Source organism: Pagrus pagrus (genome assembly GCF_965226575.1).
Source record: "Pagrus pagrus genome assembly, chromosome: 22".
NCBI lineage: Eukaryota > Metazoa > Chordata > Actinopteri > Spariformes > Sparidae > Pagrus > Pagrus pagrus.
The window spans coordinates 17,031,420-17,049,797 of NC_140204.1; the positions used below are offsets into that span (position 1 = coordinate 17,031,420).

The 18,378-nt window shown below is 43.8% G+C and overlaps 1 protein-coding gene across 2 annotated transcripts in view; it reads left to right on the plus strand.

The window, feature by feature from the left end:
* LOC311251938 (sodium/calcium exchanger 3-like) overlaps positions 1–18,378 on the plus strand; it is a 103,074-nt gene that overhangs the window by 35,326 nt on the left and 49,370 nt on the right. For both annotated transcript variants that reach the window (XM_084344633.1, XM_084344634.1), the window contains exons 3-7: positions 13,353–13,612; positions 15,651–15,790; positions 16,011–16,163; positions 16,257–16,484; positions 16,576–16,986. In XM_084344633.1, coding sequence (XP_084200759.1) covers positions 13,432–13,612; positions 15,651–15,790; positions 16,011–16,163; positions 16,257–16,484; positions 16,576–16,986 — 1,113 coding nt within the window. In that variant the 5' untranslated portion in view covers positions 13,353–13,431. The remainder of the gene's footprint in view (positions 1–13,352; positions 13,613–15,650; positions 15,791–16,010; positions 16,164–16,256; positions 16,485–16,575; positions 16,987–18,378) is intronic.

Sequence of the window (18,378 nt, forward strand, 5' to 3'; positions counted from 1 at the left end):
GGCTACAGCATGGGTGGATTAGGAGATAATGTTTATTCTTTTGTTTTTGCTAGTCTTTGTCGTGGTTTTGAGTCTCTTTGTTGTGGACTTTGTGGTTGTTTAGCCTTTTTAATGTAGCTTTGTTGTTGTGGTCACATTGTGTCTTTTTGGGCTGCTTTGTGTTTCTAATTCATCAAGCTGCATGATTTGTCTTTTTTCATGTGTCTCTTTGTAGTTGTTGTGCTTTTCTTTATGGTCATTTTGTGGTTTTGTGTCTCTTTGTTATTTTCCATCTCTTTGTGGTTGTTTTGGTTTTCTTGTAGTTGTTTGATAAAACAGTGGTGATGGTTTTTCCATCTGTTTGTGGTTGTTTCATGTTGCTTTGTAGTTGTTTTATGAATCTTGCATCTGTTTGTTGTTGTTGTGTGCCTCTTTGTAGTCTTTTCATCTCTCTGTGGTCATTCTGTGTCTCTTTGTGGTGGTTTTGTGTCTCTTTGTAGTTTTTTGTCATCTCTGTGGTCCTTTTGTGTCTTTTTGTGGTGATTTTATGCCTGTACGCAGTTGTTTTTTGTCTCTCCGTGGTCATTTTGTGTCTCCTCGTGATGGTTTTGTGTCCCTCCACTGACATTTAGCAGGTTAAGCCCAGGGGACTCCCTGACCCCCTCTAGTCCCTGAGCCTGTGCCTGCTCGGCTCGGTCAGTAATCCGTCCATGGCTGACAATCAAAGAGTGACAGGATAGATGGGGAGGCAGAAGAGGAGGGAAACAAGAGGAAATAGATACAGTGCATGTATATATAGAAACTGGTGACAACAAGACGCACGAGTGTTGAAAATGGCTGGCTTAAGGAACATGATTGGCTCTATGCTGTTACCACGGTGACTAATGGGATACAGAAGTTATCGTCACTGTATAGCATGAAGCGAGTGGGTGAGAGTGTGAGTGTGTAAAGTGATGAGATAAGAGTGTGTGTTTAAAGGACAGAGTACTTGTGGCGACAGCGAGCAAAATCGCGTGTGTGTGTGTGGCATGTGAAGAAATGACGTGTGTGTGCTGACAGGTATACTGTGTGTGCATACTTCACTAGTCAGGGATATAAGAGAGAGGTCAGGAGGGATTAATGCAGCTTCAAATTATTGTTCTTGTGTTTTCCCTCCCTCCCCATCTCTCCCTCTCTCTTTCCTCCCTCCATCCTGCACACACATGTATGAGCAAATGGCCTCTGTCTTTCTCCCCTTTCTCTTCCCTCTAAGCTCTCAGTGACAAGGGGATTTTCTTTAGCCTTTTTTATTAAGATTGCTGTTATTTGTCACACAAGAGAGACAGCAGGAGAGAGGGAGGGATGGGGGTGAGGGAGGGAGGATTGGATAAAAAAGGCCAGTGAAGGAGAATGAAAGGTTGAAGAGGTGTGAAACTGAAAGACATGACAAGGTTAGGATAAAGGAACAAACATGGACTGCGATAGACAGAATGGATGAATTTGTTGGAATGAGTGCAGCGGTGAGGACGACTATGGGAAAGAAAGGGAAGAGGAAGCAAGAGAAACTTGCATCATCCATCTAAAACATGCCCGGAGGGTGAGGAAGATGTTTGTGATGATAAACTCTTCACCCTCACTGAGTCTGGCACACACACACACACACACACACACACACACACACACACACATTCACAGCCATGCATGGTCTCATTTGCATTATGTTGGTCAGCTTTGCCACAGATGTAACTCGAGTCCGTGGTTGTGTTTATTTTAAAGCTGAAATCCTCATGTTAATACGTTCAGATCTCAACTCTGCAGCCGAGATCATGAATGTTGGTTAGGCCATCGATGTGAGTGTGATTTATCGCTTGCAACCACCTGCCAAATTAGTTTTTTTCCCAGAGGCTACTTGAAACATTAATCCATATATCATATAGCCATATTATCATATGTTCCATGTGGATATATCATATTCTGCAAAAAAATAATTAAGATTAAGTAGGTTTCACTAAACACAGTCAACTGGGACTCAAAACTCACACACACACACAATCACATTCTCAGTGAATACTCACATCCTCTGGGAGAAAGCTGGATCGGAGCATTAGAGGCCATTAAACAAGTGATAAAGTAGTCAACCACTCAGCAGACTCACACTGCCATTACGGGCTCACTCACCACACATGTTGACAAACAGGTACTAGAGCTGCTTCCTGTGTCCTTTAATTTAGTTAATTTTATTTATTCCCAGAGCCAATTAAAGGCACCCTGAGGACTTTTTGACCACTAGTAGTGCTGTTGAGCAATGTTCTCATGAGCGGGTTATGGTTCATGGTTTGGCTGATTTACAGCTGTATGTGGCAATGCGGTAATAGGAAGGAGAGGAGTGATAGCAAACAAACATGGACGTAAACAATGCACAATTTAAAATATTTTCAAAAAATGGCGTTTGTGAATGTTTTATGAGGGAGGAAACGCAGTCAGTACATTTTTGTAGCCCTCAAGAATACACTCAGTGCTAGAGCTTAGATCAGGCCCAAAACATTTTTAATACGTAGTGTAACAGTCAGTTATTCAATGTAGCCCCACTAGGTGGCGCCTCCTTTTGTTTAGTGGGCAATGTAACCTGTATGATGAAGAAGAGCAGGTGTACTTCCGCTCCCCGTGAGACAGGATACTGCTGACAGAGCCAAGACTCCCCATTTTATTTTGTCTTTATTTTGTAAAGTGTTGGTGCAAGAACCTCGGCCTGTGTTAGTTTGCATGTAATGTCTTTATCGCATTTACACTCACGTAACTCGAAGCATTGTCTCCATAGCTCTGCTTGTTAAGCTACACACACACGAAGTATACATATGCATGCCACCACACCCACTGGCTAAAATCAGGCTTATTTGTGCTCTCTCCATGATAAAAGTATTCAAAATTGTTAAAAAAATAAATGCCCTGGGCCACTCACACTCAGCCACAGAGCCATTAAAAAGAGTTTCCTCACTTAAATACACAAACACACTCTCTCACTCACTCACACAAACCCCACAAGCAGCCGGCCTCATCATACGATGCATCATTTCCTCTCATTTTAATGTCACATCCCACTAAAGCCCTTTTAACCCAATTTGGCAATGTCCTCACTTACACAAACTTTCACATTTAAGCGGCATGCTTAAAAAGAGTGAGAACTTTGGCCCGTATTTCCATACTTCATACACTTGTATATGACCGAGGAACACATAACAGCATTTTAAATGGTTAGATTTCCTCATAGAAGATTTGCTTAAAACACACAGAAAGAATAAGCCCTAAAGGAGGCTTTTCATTGCTTGGGGCAGGATAACATTAACCCACAATGACTCTGTACCCTGTGGTGACATTTGTATGCAGCAAATGAAGGAGCCAAACTCTTCTGAGGCCAGAGCACAGCAAGACTCCTCCTCTCTCTCCTCCTGAAACCTCACTTCACCTCCTCCTGTTCCCTTAAATAATTCTGAGGCCGATGTCTTCTGTGCGGCCACATAACAAAAACAGGGAGTGTTTGTCAAATATGGAGGAGGTTCGTGAGGGAGAAAGAGGAGAAAAAGTGGCAGGAATAAGAGAGAGGAGCAGTGGGATTACACACTCACTGTCTCTCTCTCAGTCTTAACCTCTGTGACCTTAGCTAGAGGCTTGATCCGACTCTCTGCACATCATATGACTAAAGCTGACATCTATACATTACATGCATAGCTCTCTCTCTCTCTCTGTATGTGTCCCCAGCATATATTGTACTGTAGCATGTATACCTCCTGTACTTACCCTACAGAGAGCCCGTTATGTCAGAAATGCATGATTGTATGTGTGTGTGTGTAGGTCGATAAATCTACGAGTATTCATGTTCTGCCCGTTTACAGTAGACGGTGTGTGTTTGGTCGGTTCTGCATCGTGCATCTTGTGGCGGCGTGTGAGAGTGAGTGTTTGTCCTCAGAGTGATGGATGAGTCCGGTGGCAGATCGATGTTGAGCACAGTTCTGTAGGGAGAAACACTGAGTGACCACCAGAGTACTGACCACACACACACACACACACACACACACACACACACACACACACTGCTGACAGCCTGTTGATCATTGAAGTATTTTTCTTAGTTTCAGTCTACTAAATACAAATATGAACCTGAAAACATCATTCCCTTTTTTTACTTCACACAACTCTGTAGCGACCTACCGTCAGGCATCCCTCCCTAAAAATGAAAGGAGAGTGAGGAACAGGTGCGTCAGTGGCTGCTCTAAGCTCCGGTGGGATGCATTTGCAAGCACCATAAATCTGTGCTGCGCAACAGTTTAAAGGAGCTTCCTCCCTGACTGTCTAGACTGAGTGAGCTGCATGCTCTGGCACTTTTAAATCTTTCAAAATGTTTCAAAATGTATGAATCTTTCTTAGGAATAAGCTTTTTTTGTGTCCTAAATGCTCAATCTGTATGTGCATCGGATGGTAAAGACGCAGTGAATGTAGTGGACAGCTGTCAGTCTGTCTGCAGATTGCATCGCTGTCCTCTACAGACCTGTGCACACACACAGACGCACACACACACAGACGCACACTTCACAAACTGAAAGCCCACTGATGCATGCGTGACATTCTGCAGCGACTTTTAACGCTGTTTGAAGGGGACAGCCAGGCTGCATCCCTGATGTCTTTCGTTTTGTTCCACTGGGTTGCGTTCGCCATCGCCTTAAATCTGCGCCGCGCTCCAGAGCACGGGCAGCACTTCGCAGCGCTCTCTAACATGCTTGGACAGCTGTATCCGCGGCCCAGTGGGGCGCGTTTGCTATCGCCCTTAAATCTGCCTAATTACGCATCTCATCAGCTCTTCAGCCGCTCGATAGCTGTAATCCCAGAGCCACACACACACTCACACTCACACACCGCCTCTCTTTCTCCACCTCTTCCTTTATCTCTGTGCATCGCCTCCCTGCCTTTCTTGGGTTTTATCTCAGCGCTTTCATTTCTTTTTCTCACTACCTTCCTCTCCGTTTCTCTGTTGCATCACCCTCCTCTCCTCATCTCTCCTCTAATCTTGTCCTAACCAAGTAACCAAGCTCTCTCAGCTCTGTGTACCAAAGGCAGCCAGCGCCGTGGCTCCCCCATTCCCACATTAACTGCTCCCTCCTGGGTTCGCCTCGACGCCTCATTGCCTCCCCCCTTTCCACTTCCACCACCACCACCACCGCCGCCGCCAACCCCCCACCCCACCACCCCCACGGCTGCAGCCAAAGATCAGTCACGCATGCACATACACTCTCGCACACACTGCATAACCATGCACACGCTCACACCCATCAGATCCACACACACACAGCACAACACCAGTAAAGTTGCAGGGAACACTCCGTACACACACACTAGGAGAGATATGACCAAGATCAGTCACGCTGGCTTCATCTTGCTGCCTTTCGCTCTGTGGGGGAGAGATAATAACTTTGTTAGAGATGGAGGAGAAAAGGGGGAGTCAGGGGAAAAGGAAGGGATGAAGAGATAAAGGGGTAAGAATATAGAACGACGGATGGGGGCAGGGAAGATGGAGGCAGTGCAATGAAACCGCAGAGATGCACAGTACAGAACAATTTAAGAAAAGAAGGTGTTGATGTATAGTCAGATTTCAGTGAAGATAACGAGACGGGTCACTCCAGGTTCTGGTCTCACTGACAAAAATCCATCAGGATCTCAGGCTGCATCACAACGGTCTGAAATAAAGTCAAGAGCCAATTCCATTTGTGCTTTAAAAGGGATCATTAAAGTTTTAAAATGCACTCACCATTCACAGCCATTCTTTGGGAATGGAACCTCGAAATAGCAGTCGGTCGCCCTCGAACGCCGATCCAAGACTCAAAAGTGGTCCGGTGGTGAGTTAAGATAGGTCTGACCAGTCACGTTTGCTTGGATTCCCTCGTGGAACAGATCGGCTGGAAATGAAAAATAGAAAATTTAAAAAAAAATCGAGGCAGCGGTGAGTAGCAACTCCTGTTTTCTGCCAGGTAAAATTAGTGTTTTTGCCAATGGAGTCTGGTTTGTTTGGAGAGAGTGATATTTGGCTTATATAACAGCATTTTCTGGTTGGAAAAGGATGTCTGTTGGCAAGGTAAAGTGGTGAAAGCATTCTAAATATGAGATACGCTTTTTTTTTTTTTTTTAGGTAGGCCCTTTCTAGGTGCTAAAATAAGTTCTGCTGCTGATCCTGTCCACAGCAGTACATTGCTTAGCTTCTTGACTGCCATCCACTGATCTGCTCCAGGGGCGGCAATCGCTGCCCTTTCTGTAGCTTTAATTGTAATTATGTGGCGTATAAGGCACATAACAGTGCTATAAAACCAATAAACTAACTCTAGATTCAAAGTTGATTGGAGAAAGTTATTAAAATATACTTTTGGGCCAAAGAGAGAGTCTAACTCCGTGTCCAACCACCAGTTATATAAAGTGTCTGGAGGGGAACGCTATTATAAAAACCAAAACACTGCCTGCGCCTTTTTAGCTCACACGTTCCTCAGGGCATTGGGCAAGTCACAGGTGATTTGCACAGAAAACACTGATATGATCTCACTTCAGTGTTTCTAACAACCCAATGTTGGGTCATTGGGCTTGTTAGGGCAGTGTAAGCGGTGTGAAAAGATCCGTGGATGGACTAATGAAAGTAGGAATGCTTGCTTTGGCCATGAAGATGTGATGAAACAAATGTCATTTAACCCTGAGATAACATTAGCCCTCAGTGTGTGTGTGTGTGTGTGTGTGTGAGTGTGAGTGTGTGTGTGTGGTGATTCATGGCGCCAAACACGGCCCGAGCAGCAGAGCACAGCTGATGAGATATGAATCAACAACCGTGGTCAATGCTCTTACTGCTTTCAATAAACGGGACGAAGCCCGTGCGTGTTTGTAATGCGCTTTACAGTGGGTGTGAATATGTGCATTGTCTGCCTTCATCTCATCCTTCAGGCCCTCTGGCACATGCTATACTTAACATTTTCCAAATTCACTTTTGAGGCGAACGCCTTGTTCCGGCCTCCAGGCAGACAGTTTCTTTTTGTCAGTCTGTTTATTGTTGTGGTGTCTGTTCTTTTATATTGCTTTACAAAAAGAGATGTTTTATTATCTCTGACATTTGTGGACTTATTTCCAGAGTAGGTAAGGTTGTGGTTGATTTGGCGACACCTGTGGTTGCTGGTAGTAACAGCAAGTGTGGCTTAAAGGTGCAATATGTAAGAAATGGCCACCAACTGCTGCTAAATCTACCTGCTATTAGCTAATTGCTAGCTAGCTAACATTAGGGCTAGCACAGTATGCTGGGCACACACTGTATGCATGAGCAGGAGCTCAGAGCACATGGGGAGTGTTGGTGTTTACACAGACCTGGGCTAGCTTGTTAGCACGCTAACTTCAGTAGATATCTCTGCAAAATAATACATAAACGTTAAAAATAATACTAATGCTGTCATTTCTTCACTCTGTTGATGCACTCAGATAATTTTTTAATTAATATTCATATACATATTGCACCTTGAATGCTGCAGCAATTCGTCTAAATTTAAAACGTAAATCAACAGGTGTAACGGTTTACAAAGCTACAGGACCCTGCCACCAACAATCAAAACAACTGGGCAGATTTGTGCAGATATCTGATATTCTGATATTACTTATCCCGATATCGATATACGGACAATTTTTTCCACCTAATAAGAGAGTACCATAGTCTCTTCTGCAGTGGAGTTAACACATTATTACTCTTATTATGTTTGCCCACTGAAAGATGCAGACATTCAGTGCATTTTAAAATATACATTCATCTGTGTCATCTAATTGGCAGAAATGTTTGATGTTCAGTGTAATATTTCATTTTTAAATAGATACCGATGACGTGCCAATATTAGCATGCATCCATATAGAGAGGTGATTACTGAATAAAATACACTGAATGGCTATTTTTGCTTCTCTTCTCTTCTCTTCTCTTCTCTTCTCTTCTCTTCTCTTCTCTTCTCTTCTCTTCTCTTCTCTCTCCTTGCTCATTATCCCCTTGTTATATCAATGTCTTCCAGCCTTTCACCTAAGAAGACGTTGTAAACATGCGTCATCCGCTCATCAAATTATCTGCTTCGATACACACACGCATCAAAACGGCCACACACACCCCCCCTGCGCACAAACATTGTGAACACCTGTTGGCCCGATGCAAAGCAGAACCAAACATCTTCACAGGTGTGTGTGTGTGTGTGTATGTGTGTTTATGTGAGTGTGACGATGGGTCATACAGTTCATGTGTGCCTTGTCTGCATTTACACATCTGCACAGACGCATGAGCATCACTGTCAGCTTGAGAAAAGTCAGAACAGGTCATTGTGTGTGTGGGCACGCGTGTGTGTGATCCGTCAAAATGATTCATGTCCTACAAGGGAAGCCCTTTGGGAAATAAGGAACACACACATATAGATACACACACTCATACATGCACAAGGATTAAGAAGGGAGCTCTGGACTGGTGTCAGACAAGAAAGATGTGACTTCTCGTCTGCTGCACATATTTTGCAGCATCAAAGCCTGACAAGTTTATCCCATTAATGTGTGTTACCGTAAATCTGAAGTCACTGCAACCAAATATCAAAGTGTACAACTTTCCAAGATGAAAGGGTGCTCCGCCGTCTTCAAGAGTTCAAAATTTCCACTTAACCTTATGATAGCGAGTGTAGCATCTTCTGCATATCCTCCCCTTGTATCAAGAGCTGCATCGATTAGTCGATTGGCAGATAGGCAGAAAGAGGATCGGCACCATTAATTGTGTTTTCAGTTGCTGATCAATCAGGACCCAGTGATATGAAAACAGATTCAATACGACTTAAAAAACCTGTAGTGTGATGTCAGAGGAAAATGGCCGTTGTGTGACGAAGGTCTCTACAAAACCTTTACCACTACCTTGACCTTCAGGAAACTGTGGTGGGCATTTCTAATTATTTTCTGATTATTTACTCATTTAACCAGGAAGTTGTCAAAGGATTAATCAATAATACAAATAATCTTTAGTCACGGCTCTCTTCATATCAATCCTGCATCCTTCAACAGTGAAAATGCCTCTTTTTCAGCTAATATACTCTAAGGGTCCACTTTCCCATTTAGTATTCATTTCCTCTCTGTGCACAGTCGTCTTTCTGTCATGCAGCCTTGCACATTTTTATTAAAGGGTTGCACTTAAGTTGGGTCTGAAAATTAAAGAGCATCTTGACTCAGCCCGAGAAAAGGCTAATAACTTTTTTGTAGCACAAATATATGGAAATGATAGATACCTTGACAAACAACGGAGCACTTCAGCTGAATTTCAGCCACAGCTGCGTATTGAACCAGAGCCATGTCATTCTGTATTTATTCACTGTGTTGCCATTCACATTCATCCTCCTCTTCCATCTCTTTTTCTCACTATCTCGTTGAAGTAACCGTAGCCAGCTTATGAACATACTGTGCGCTATAAATGGGACAGATTTGTTTACGGATGAGGGTGACATGAACGGAGCGGTGAGCTTGGATGGATCGAAGGTGTGAAACGGAGCGTGAGCAGTGGATATGGAGAGTATGTTAGAGACGTGAAGTGGCGCGTAGGCGGAGGGAGAGAGACGGAGGCGACAGGACATTAACTTACACAGAAGGAAGTGGGCAGGAGGAGACGGTGCCTGACAGAGAGGCTGAGAGGGAAAGAGGTGGAGACGGAGAGGATAGTAAGAAGATAGGAGATTTAATGAAGCAGGTAAAAGAAGAAAGAAGTCTCGAGTTATACTGATAAATCTAATTTTAGTGGCATTTTCAGCATCATCAGTGTTTGTATTGTGGTAAACAAAATAAAGAATGGATTCTAAGCTCTAAATCACCAAGATCTAGCCAGGGAACCAGACAAACCTGCCAAGCTCATGTTTTATTTGCTCTGGCAGATATATCTGGCCCCCCTCCTGTTCACACAGACTTCCACCACACTTGGGCCATGTCGGGCAAATCACAACTGTGAATCTAATACGGGGCGGGTTTGGTACGATGACTCATCAGAGGTCTGATTGACCTGAAAAGTCTCACGTTTTGCTGCTCTCATTAGTTGTGGGACTATGCAAACTTCTGCCCAGTCTGCAGATCCATCGAGGCTCATGAAACTCAAACTCAAAGCAAACTGTCAAACAACCACGAACCAACAGTAGATTCTGTTACTGCAGTGCCTATTTGTGGTTATAGGTCACAGGGGGGTCACGGTCACCCTGATACAGTCGAGCATCAGTGTGCATGTAAACAGCAGCAACAAGATGCTGATGATAATGTGGTCGACATCTTGACATCAAAAGTTCAACATCTGGGAATCACTGTCCATCAAGGACCAAGCATCGGTGTTACACAGTCCACCCATTTTGTCCACTTCCTTTTCCTGTGATCAGACATTAGCCAGGAGCAGCCTTAAACCAAGCTAGATTAGCATGGCTCTTATTTTGACTCCCGTCCTCCCTGGGGTGGTCCAGCCGATCGGGTTGGATGATCATAAGAAGCCGTGGGCCGTGATGGTCTCAAAGTCTGCTGCTCTTAATCCAAAACACCTGCTTTCTTCTCCAGTGATGATGATGACGCCATGGGCATTATGTGTTTCAGCAATAAACGTGGGAAGAATTACGTAATAAATCACATAGCGTAATTTGGAGAAGCTACCGGCCCCTGCATCTTCATGCGCTGCCATTGCCATGCCAAAATACATTAAAATGCAGAGATTTATACTAGTCTCCAACATTTTGGAGACTAGTATTTTCTTGCCCCCAAACCCCTTTACCAGGCCTACATGACCTCAGTATTTCTACAATCCTCACTATGGCCCTGGTTGTTGGTGAAATTGCATCAGAGGCATTATGTTGGCACCTGTTGATAACGCCCTTTGGAAGTTGAAGATGAATTTAGAGGGACCAGACTAATACAAAATTGGGAATTAGTCTGGCTATGCCAATTTAACCAAGGTCATTTATGAAAATGAAAAGTTATTTCGAGCGTGCGTTTATTTTTTAACCTTGAAAACCTCAATGTTATTGGCTTATTCTGAAGCACTGACCAACACATTCAGTTTTGATTACTCTCAGAACAAATGAGCAAACCCAAATGGCTGATTAAGACAAAAGGCCCCAGAACAAGGGAGGATTTGGACCCAGAGTTTCAAGACTATTGAAACCTGGGGTTGTTGATTTAGAAAGAAGTGAGAATACAAGACTTCTGTGGCCTGCTCCTCATCTCTGCTCGGCACGACTGGCTTTCTACAGTCAAGTTGCATTGTGGTTAATGTAGGAATGTGGAATAAAAAAAGACAATATCTCTGGTTCTGCTGCATCCGTTTTGACAATTTCTCTTTCAAGTTGTCCACTGTGAGTGTGACAGTGTTATAGTTGTGCACCTGTGCACAATTACACGATTATCTCTTGCACTTAAATGACGCACGTTAATTGCAAACTAATGCTCCCCGGTCAGTTTTCCCCTGGGTCTCCCCAGCACTCTGAGCTAACATCCGACAGTAACCTGTGATACAGGACTGAAGTCCAGTTTCTGACAGAAAAGGATAGAAAATAGAGAGCGAGGCTGAGAGAGTGGTGGGCTGCAGTGGCGGAAAAGACGGCGGAGGAGAGAAGCGAGTTGAGTATTGAAGTGACAGGTTGTTGTCAGAGCAGCGAGACCCTGGAAGATAGATGAAGACAGGGTCAGCAACTCCCCGCTAATGTCACGGCAGATGACTAACTGTGGTTGTGTGTGTGTATGTGTGTGTGCGTGCGTGTGAAGACAGGGTCAGCAATTTTTCGCCCAAGGCTGACTAACCCACATTGTGGCGTGTGTGAGAGTCTCAGCATTTGGAAGTGTGTGTGCGTGTGTGTGGTGAGAGTATGCAAATACAAGGTCAGCAACTTCCATACAACAAAGCTAACTGATGCTGTTTGTGTTGGTGTGTTTTCTGTGTGTATACATGTGTGTGTTGACGCGGCGAGTATGCTTCCCTTCCTCTCAGTGTGTGTGTGTGTTTGCTCTGATTTGACCCAACACGGCCCGTTCAAACTGTTCCTCTTCCCTTTTTTGCCCACTTTCACTCACAACACATTAACTCTGGTCCAACTGAAAAGCCACTTTGCTTCCTCGTCACGAAAACATATTGCCGTTGTATCTCTGTTGTCGACTGCTTGTTCTCCGCTCAGCTAGTGTTTGCTGCCAAACACTGTATAGCTGCATGAAATGTGCAGCATTTACAGCTGGCTGCACACACATACAGCGGTCTATAATGACTTGAGCGTAGCGATTCACACATGAGAGACTTGGTTCAGGGCCATTATTTTCACCAGGGAATCAGGGGCGATTAAAATTCAGTGTTCAGCCATTTTTAATGCTGCAGTGTGTGTTAGATAGTATGTTAATACCGCTCACATGAGAGCGCCTTGCGCTAAAACAGTCGTCAAAGTTTGAAGAGTTCGGCCTTCGCCGTGAACTCACATCAACAGATGAAACGGTAGCAGGGAGTCGGGAGAAGTTTTTCCCCTCAGCAACGCCTCTCAGGCAGCACGTGAAAGACAGAGGATCTTTCACACATGCACGGCTAGCTTGGCATTTTCTGGAAAATCGCCCGGAGGAGCTGTGCGTTCGAACGCAAGAGTCCAAATCGGTTGGCGGTACTTGACCCTACCAGCTCTGAAGTACAAATCAATTTGGGCCTGTATGTGAATAAAGCAGGTCATTGTCCAGAGGATTCACTTTACAAAAACAGTCATCAATACAGATGTGTTCAGTCTGTAGTCTGTCTCATTTTTATATTGGTTTGGTGAGCTTGAAAAAATATGAGCCAGTTCATAACCTGTGGTGCTCTGGAAGGTTTCCACTGCATCTCAAGTATAGATGAAAAACATACCTGAAGTTCTGAAGTCTACATTGGAAAGAAGAGTGATGTGGGTCTGGTGTGTGCTCTGTGGTCCGGCTGAAAAAGATGTTTCTATTGACCGGTCCAGATTAAAAACAAGAAGTGATTGATTTTTTTCATCTGGGCTCCTGGGGAGCTCACTTTGGACTTTATTATTGTAACTTTATTACAGATACTGCCTACAAGTGTAACATTATTTGGAGTATTTTCTTTCCTTTTTCCAGACTCACTTTAATGTAATGACCTTCCATTACTGCTTTTATTGCTTTTTATTTCATTTGATCTCTTTTTAATCGACTTTAAAGCACTTTGCAACCACCTTCTATTGAGTTCTCCTAAAAATGAAGAATCGAGTCTCTCACTTACAGAAAAAAAGGGTTTTGGCTGACAGAAACAGAAAGAGTTCGCTAAGTGGTGTGATTTAAAGGTTGAGTAATGACTCTCCTGTCTTCTTCTGTCTGCCCTCTTTCAGGATTTGGACGTCATTCGACGCTGCGCCGACCCAGTAGACCTCAGTAGAGTCCAGTGAAGTCCCCTCAGCATTAGAAGAAATGGCTTCAGCAGCCATGTCTGTGCCTCCGTCCTCCCTCACCTCCCTCCACTGCTCCCGCCTCTCCTCCTCACTCCTCTTCTTCCTCCTCGCCTGCTTTCTCCTCCTGTCATGTCCGGGATCGGTCGATGCAGGTTCATCTGAGAAAAACTGCTCAGCGAGTGGAGACCCCTGTCAAGAAGGTGGGTCCTTCTTACTGACTTACTACTGACTCACATAGTGACTTACTTACCTACTTACTTACTCATTTACTCACGTACTTACTTACCTACTTATATTGTGAGTCACTTACTCATTTATTTACTGACTTACCTACTCACTTACTCACATACTTACTTAGTGACTGACTTACTTACTTAATTACTGACTTACTCACGTATTTACCCATTTACTTACACACTTACATGTACTTAACAACTTACTTATCGACTTTCTTACTGATTGACTTCCCTACTAACTCACGTACTTATGGACTTTCTCACTTACTGACTGACTTTCTACTTACGTACTTACTGACTTATTTACTTGCTATCTTACTTTTTGACTAACTTACTTTGTGACTTTCTTACTTAGCTTCCATTTAACCGACCTGTCGCTTGGATATCAAGGGACACTTTGTCAATAATGGCAGCAACACAGTTACACAGTAGATGATCAGTTAAAACATGTGGACATTGACAACCTGAACTGAATGGATTTCACAGTGGCCTTAAAATCGGTGAGGTAGACGATGTTAAGTTAAGATCAGTCTGTAGATTGTTTCCCTGCAGTACAGTAGGTGCAGAACATCTCAAATCTTTCTTTTCCAGTTCAGTTCAGACTTTAGGGACAACAAATTGAAAAATGTCTAGAACAAAGATTCTGATCTCCATATTTCCAGTTTGAAAGAGAAGATAAGTAAATACATTTTTTTTTTTGCCAAGAATGGTTTTATAAATAAAAAACTAAGAAATGACTGAGGCGACGTGCACACAATAATGCACAGTGGTGAATAAGAAAGCCATATGATATATGTGAGGAAATCTGTGAGGAGGCTGCAGTTTAATGCACATAGAGAGGGATTAACACGATTAGACGTCCGTACTGAACCCTTTCAGCAAGTACAGCTTGTTGAAAGGGTTAAGTCAGGGAACGAGTTAAGCTTCTAGTCTGATTATTCACGTACCAGCCAGGTAAGCTCAGCTGAGCAGAGTTTCTGAGCAGCAGATTTCAGACAATAACACTACATATCGCCTCATTTAAAGAGAAAACATTATGTCCAATGTCGTCTTTCCTCCACTTTCAAATCATCTCTTCTGCTGCATTTTATTTCTGAAGTGGCTCACTCAAGACATTCAGTTTCACCTTTTCATTAATCAAGCATGAAATTCATGATTGAATATCATGTCGTTTGGTATCCTGCAGATGTATTAATCTAGTTTCCATTTTTTTTGGGTGCACTTTACCTCCAGGATGAATGAAAGTGTGAAAAATCAGCTATACTATCTTTATATTCAGACATTTGGGGTTAGTTTAATGCAGGTGGGGCTCAGCTGAAGCTCTATAATACCGTATTCCTATTATGACTAATTATAATATTCTTAAAATATCTTTTTTTTGGTTTTCATACTGTATCAACACAAACTTTAGACCTCTCCTCAACTCCATGGTTTTATGTATATTTCCCATGTGGTACCAGTTTTATAATTAGTCTCCATACTTTCGACCTCCCAGCAGTCATTGCAGTATATTTTGGCAGCTCATTCTGCGCGACCCGTCCAGAGTCTCTGCAAATAACAGCACAGAGATTTATTTTTCCGGTGTCTAGCTGCAAATGCACTACTTAAAGCTGAACAGTGAGCACTGTCAGCAGAATATTTCATAACAAACCCACATCAGGAGGCGCCACACCGTACGAAGGCTGCAGTGTTTAATTCCCCCCCACCCGTGGCAAAAGCGCCCCAGTGGTGAGTTATCAGCTCATTGTGGCAATTTACTGCCCAGAAACTGGGGCGCATTGATCCATTTCAATAAGTTTGAGTAGGACAAATGGGATGTGGAAAATCTCCCACCTATTAAAATGCTTAATCAGGTTGTGCTGCCACTGAGCTTTGAGACTGAGCTTGAAGATTAGAGAGAGAGAGATTAGCGAGGTTGTTACGCTAAATTATTGCAACCAACTATTTCTTGTGATCTTTGTTTAATTATCTTCATATATTCTTCTCTTCCCTCTCGTTTCAGGAGTGGTACTGCCGGTGTGGAACCCGCAGAACCCCTCTGTAGGGGACAAAGTGGCACGGGCCATTGTTTACTTCGTGGCACTCATCTATATGTTCCTGGGCATGAGCATCATCGCAGACCGGTTCATGTCTTCTATAGAGGTAGGCAAGGTTCCATTATGAGTTTCTCCTCAAGATGTTACATCAGTATTTTGGTGTCTTGCTTCCTGTTGTGTGTCACTGTCCTTGCTTTTAATTATCACTTTCCTTTCCTGTTCACTTTTATGTTTCCTTCTGGTACCTCCTCTCCTCTCCTCTCCTCTCCTCTCCTCTCCTCTCCTCTCCTCTCCTCTCCTCTCCTCTCCTCTCCCCTCCTCTCTAGGTCATAACCTCCCAAGAGAAAGAAATAACTATAAAGCGGCCAAACGGTGAGACCACCACAGCCACGGTCAGGATCTGGAATGAGACCGTGTCCAATCTCACTTTAATGGCCTTGGGTTCTAGTGCCCCCGAGATACTGCTGTCTGTTATTGAGGTGAGTACAATGCGAGCCGGGTTGTTACACATTAGATTAACTGATACAGAGTGTAATGGGAACACGGTAATCTGATTTTCACCCCAACTATAGGTGTGTGGTCACGGCTTTGAGGCCGGCTCTCTGGGTCCCAGCACCATCGTGGGCAGCGCTGCCTTCAACATGTTCGTCATCATCGCCCTGTGTGTGTACGTGGTTCCTGACGGCGAGACGCGGAAAATCAAACACCTTCGGGTGTTTTTTGTCACGGCGGCCTGGAGCATCTTCGCCTACATCTGGCTTTACCTGATTCTGAGTGTGTTCTCCCCTGGAGAGGTGGAGGTGAGGGCCGACAGAAATGTTAGCTGGGAAGTAGAATCAAAGGAAGGAAGAAAAAAAGGAAGGTTGTTAACCCATCCTCTCTCTCCTGTAGGTATGGGAGGCAGTGCTGACCTTCCTCTTCTTCCCCCTCTGCGTCGTCCAGGCCTGGGTGGCCGACCGTCGCCTCCTCTTCTACAAGTACGTCCGCAAGCGCTACCGTGCCGACAAGCACCGCGGCATCATCATTGAGACCGAGGGAGGGGCGGACGGAGGGATAGGAGGTATGGATGGAGGTGGAGGGGCGCTGGGTCCTGGGGGGTTCACCAAGATGGACATGCTGGAGCTGGACGGACAGATGGCATTGAACTGTCACAGTGGGACCGACGGAGGGATGATGGAGGAGGGAGGAGTGAAGGACGAGGAAGACGAGGCCAGAAGGGACATGGCAAGGACGCTGAAGGACCTGAAGCAGAGGCACCCGGATAAAGACATGGAGCAGCTGATTGAGATGGCTAATTATCAGGTTAGCAGTGTGCTAATATGTACATATACACACACATTATATGTATGTTATATATAGTTTATTATATTAGGTATATACTTTCGAAGGAATAGTTGTCAGGAGTCAGTCGTGAATATCAAAACCACCCTTATGTCTGCGCGTTAGCTAAGTATGGAGCTAGAACTGGGAGGTGATTAGCTTAGCTTAGCTTAAAGACTGAAGGCAGGGGGAAACAGCTAGCCTAGATCGCTTCAAAGCTGACCGGTAAACATGTCTGTACACAAACAGAAACATTATGGTTCTTAGAGAAAATGTTTGGAAAGTGTCACAGTTACAGGCCATGGCTTTTTGTTAGCAGCATCCAAAAGCAGGAGTTGCTGTTTACCGCTAGTCGCCAAAAAATAGCTTATCTTGCAGCATGTTACTCCCACAAAAAGACACAAAATGTTTGTGTTTGTGTTGTGTATGGACTATAGGCTACAAATGAGCTTCAGAAGTGCTTGTTGACATATTTTTGAACTTTGCCTACCCAACTGTTTCGCCTAGCTTCCGGTCTTTATGCTAGGTTAAGCTAATCTCCTCCTGGCTTTAGCTTTACACTTAATGCACAGACACTTAAGCTGTCTCAATTTTTCTTCTACAAATAAGTAAATAATCTGGGGTTACTCCAAAAATGTCAAGCTACTCCAACAAGACATACATACTTTAGATTTAATTAGCCTTTAGTTATGAGGCCTGGATGAAGCATGAATGAAACAGCTTCTCCTGTCCATTTCTTGTTGTTCTTGTTTGCTCTGTCTCCACTCCATGTTTTTTCCTGAAGTTTTGTTACACCACAGATAATCTAACACCATCCATCACATTTCATATGCGACTCCTCTGAGAGTGACACTGTGTTGGAGATGACGCTGTGGCACATTCAGTCGTGAACAAGGTGTTTCAGTAGATTGGACCCGCTGCAGGACAGCACACGGAGAACATTTCAAAATGTTCCCGAGCAACTTCTGAGCTGTTTTCAGAAAAATGTATCTGCATTTGTATTAATATTCATCACATTACTTCCTGAGTAAATTTGCTTTAAATTAACCTCTTAAATCGTCTCATCTAAATTTGTCAAAGAAGGACGTTAATTAAAGTGTTGGCCAAGTGTCAGATAGCTATACACTCTCTTTTTAGTCTCTCTCACACATATTAACAGATATACAGAGCAAAATAGAGTTTTTCAGGACACTCCCCATGTACAGTAATGTTATATGCTGATAAAATCACTAGTCTGCGAAGAGGAAGGTGCCGGTTTGCTTGATTGACAGCAGCGTAACATGCGAGCCGTCTGGCATCCAGGTGATAATATTCCCGGTAAGTCATATGAACGTTAGATGTGAGCTTGAAAAGTTTAGTCCTGGCGTTGGAAGC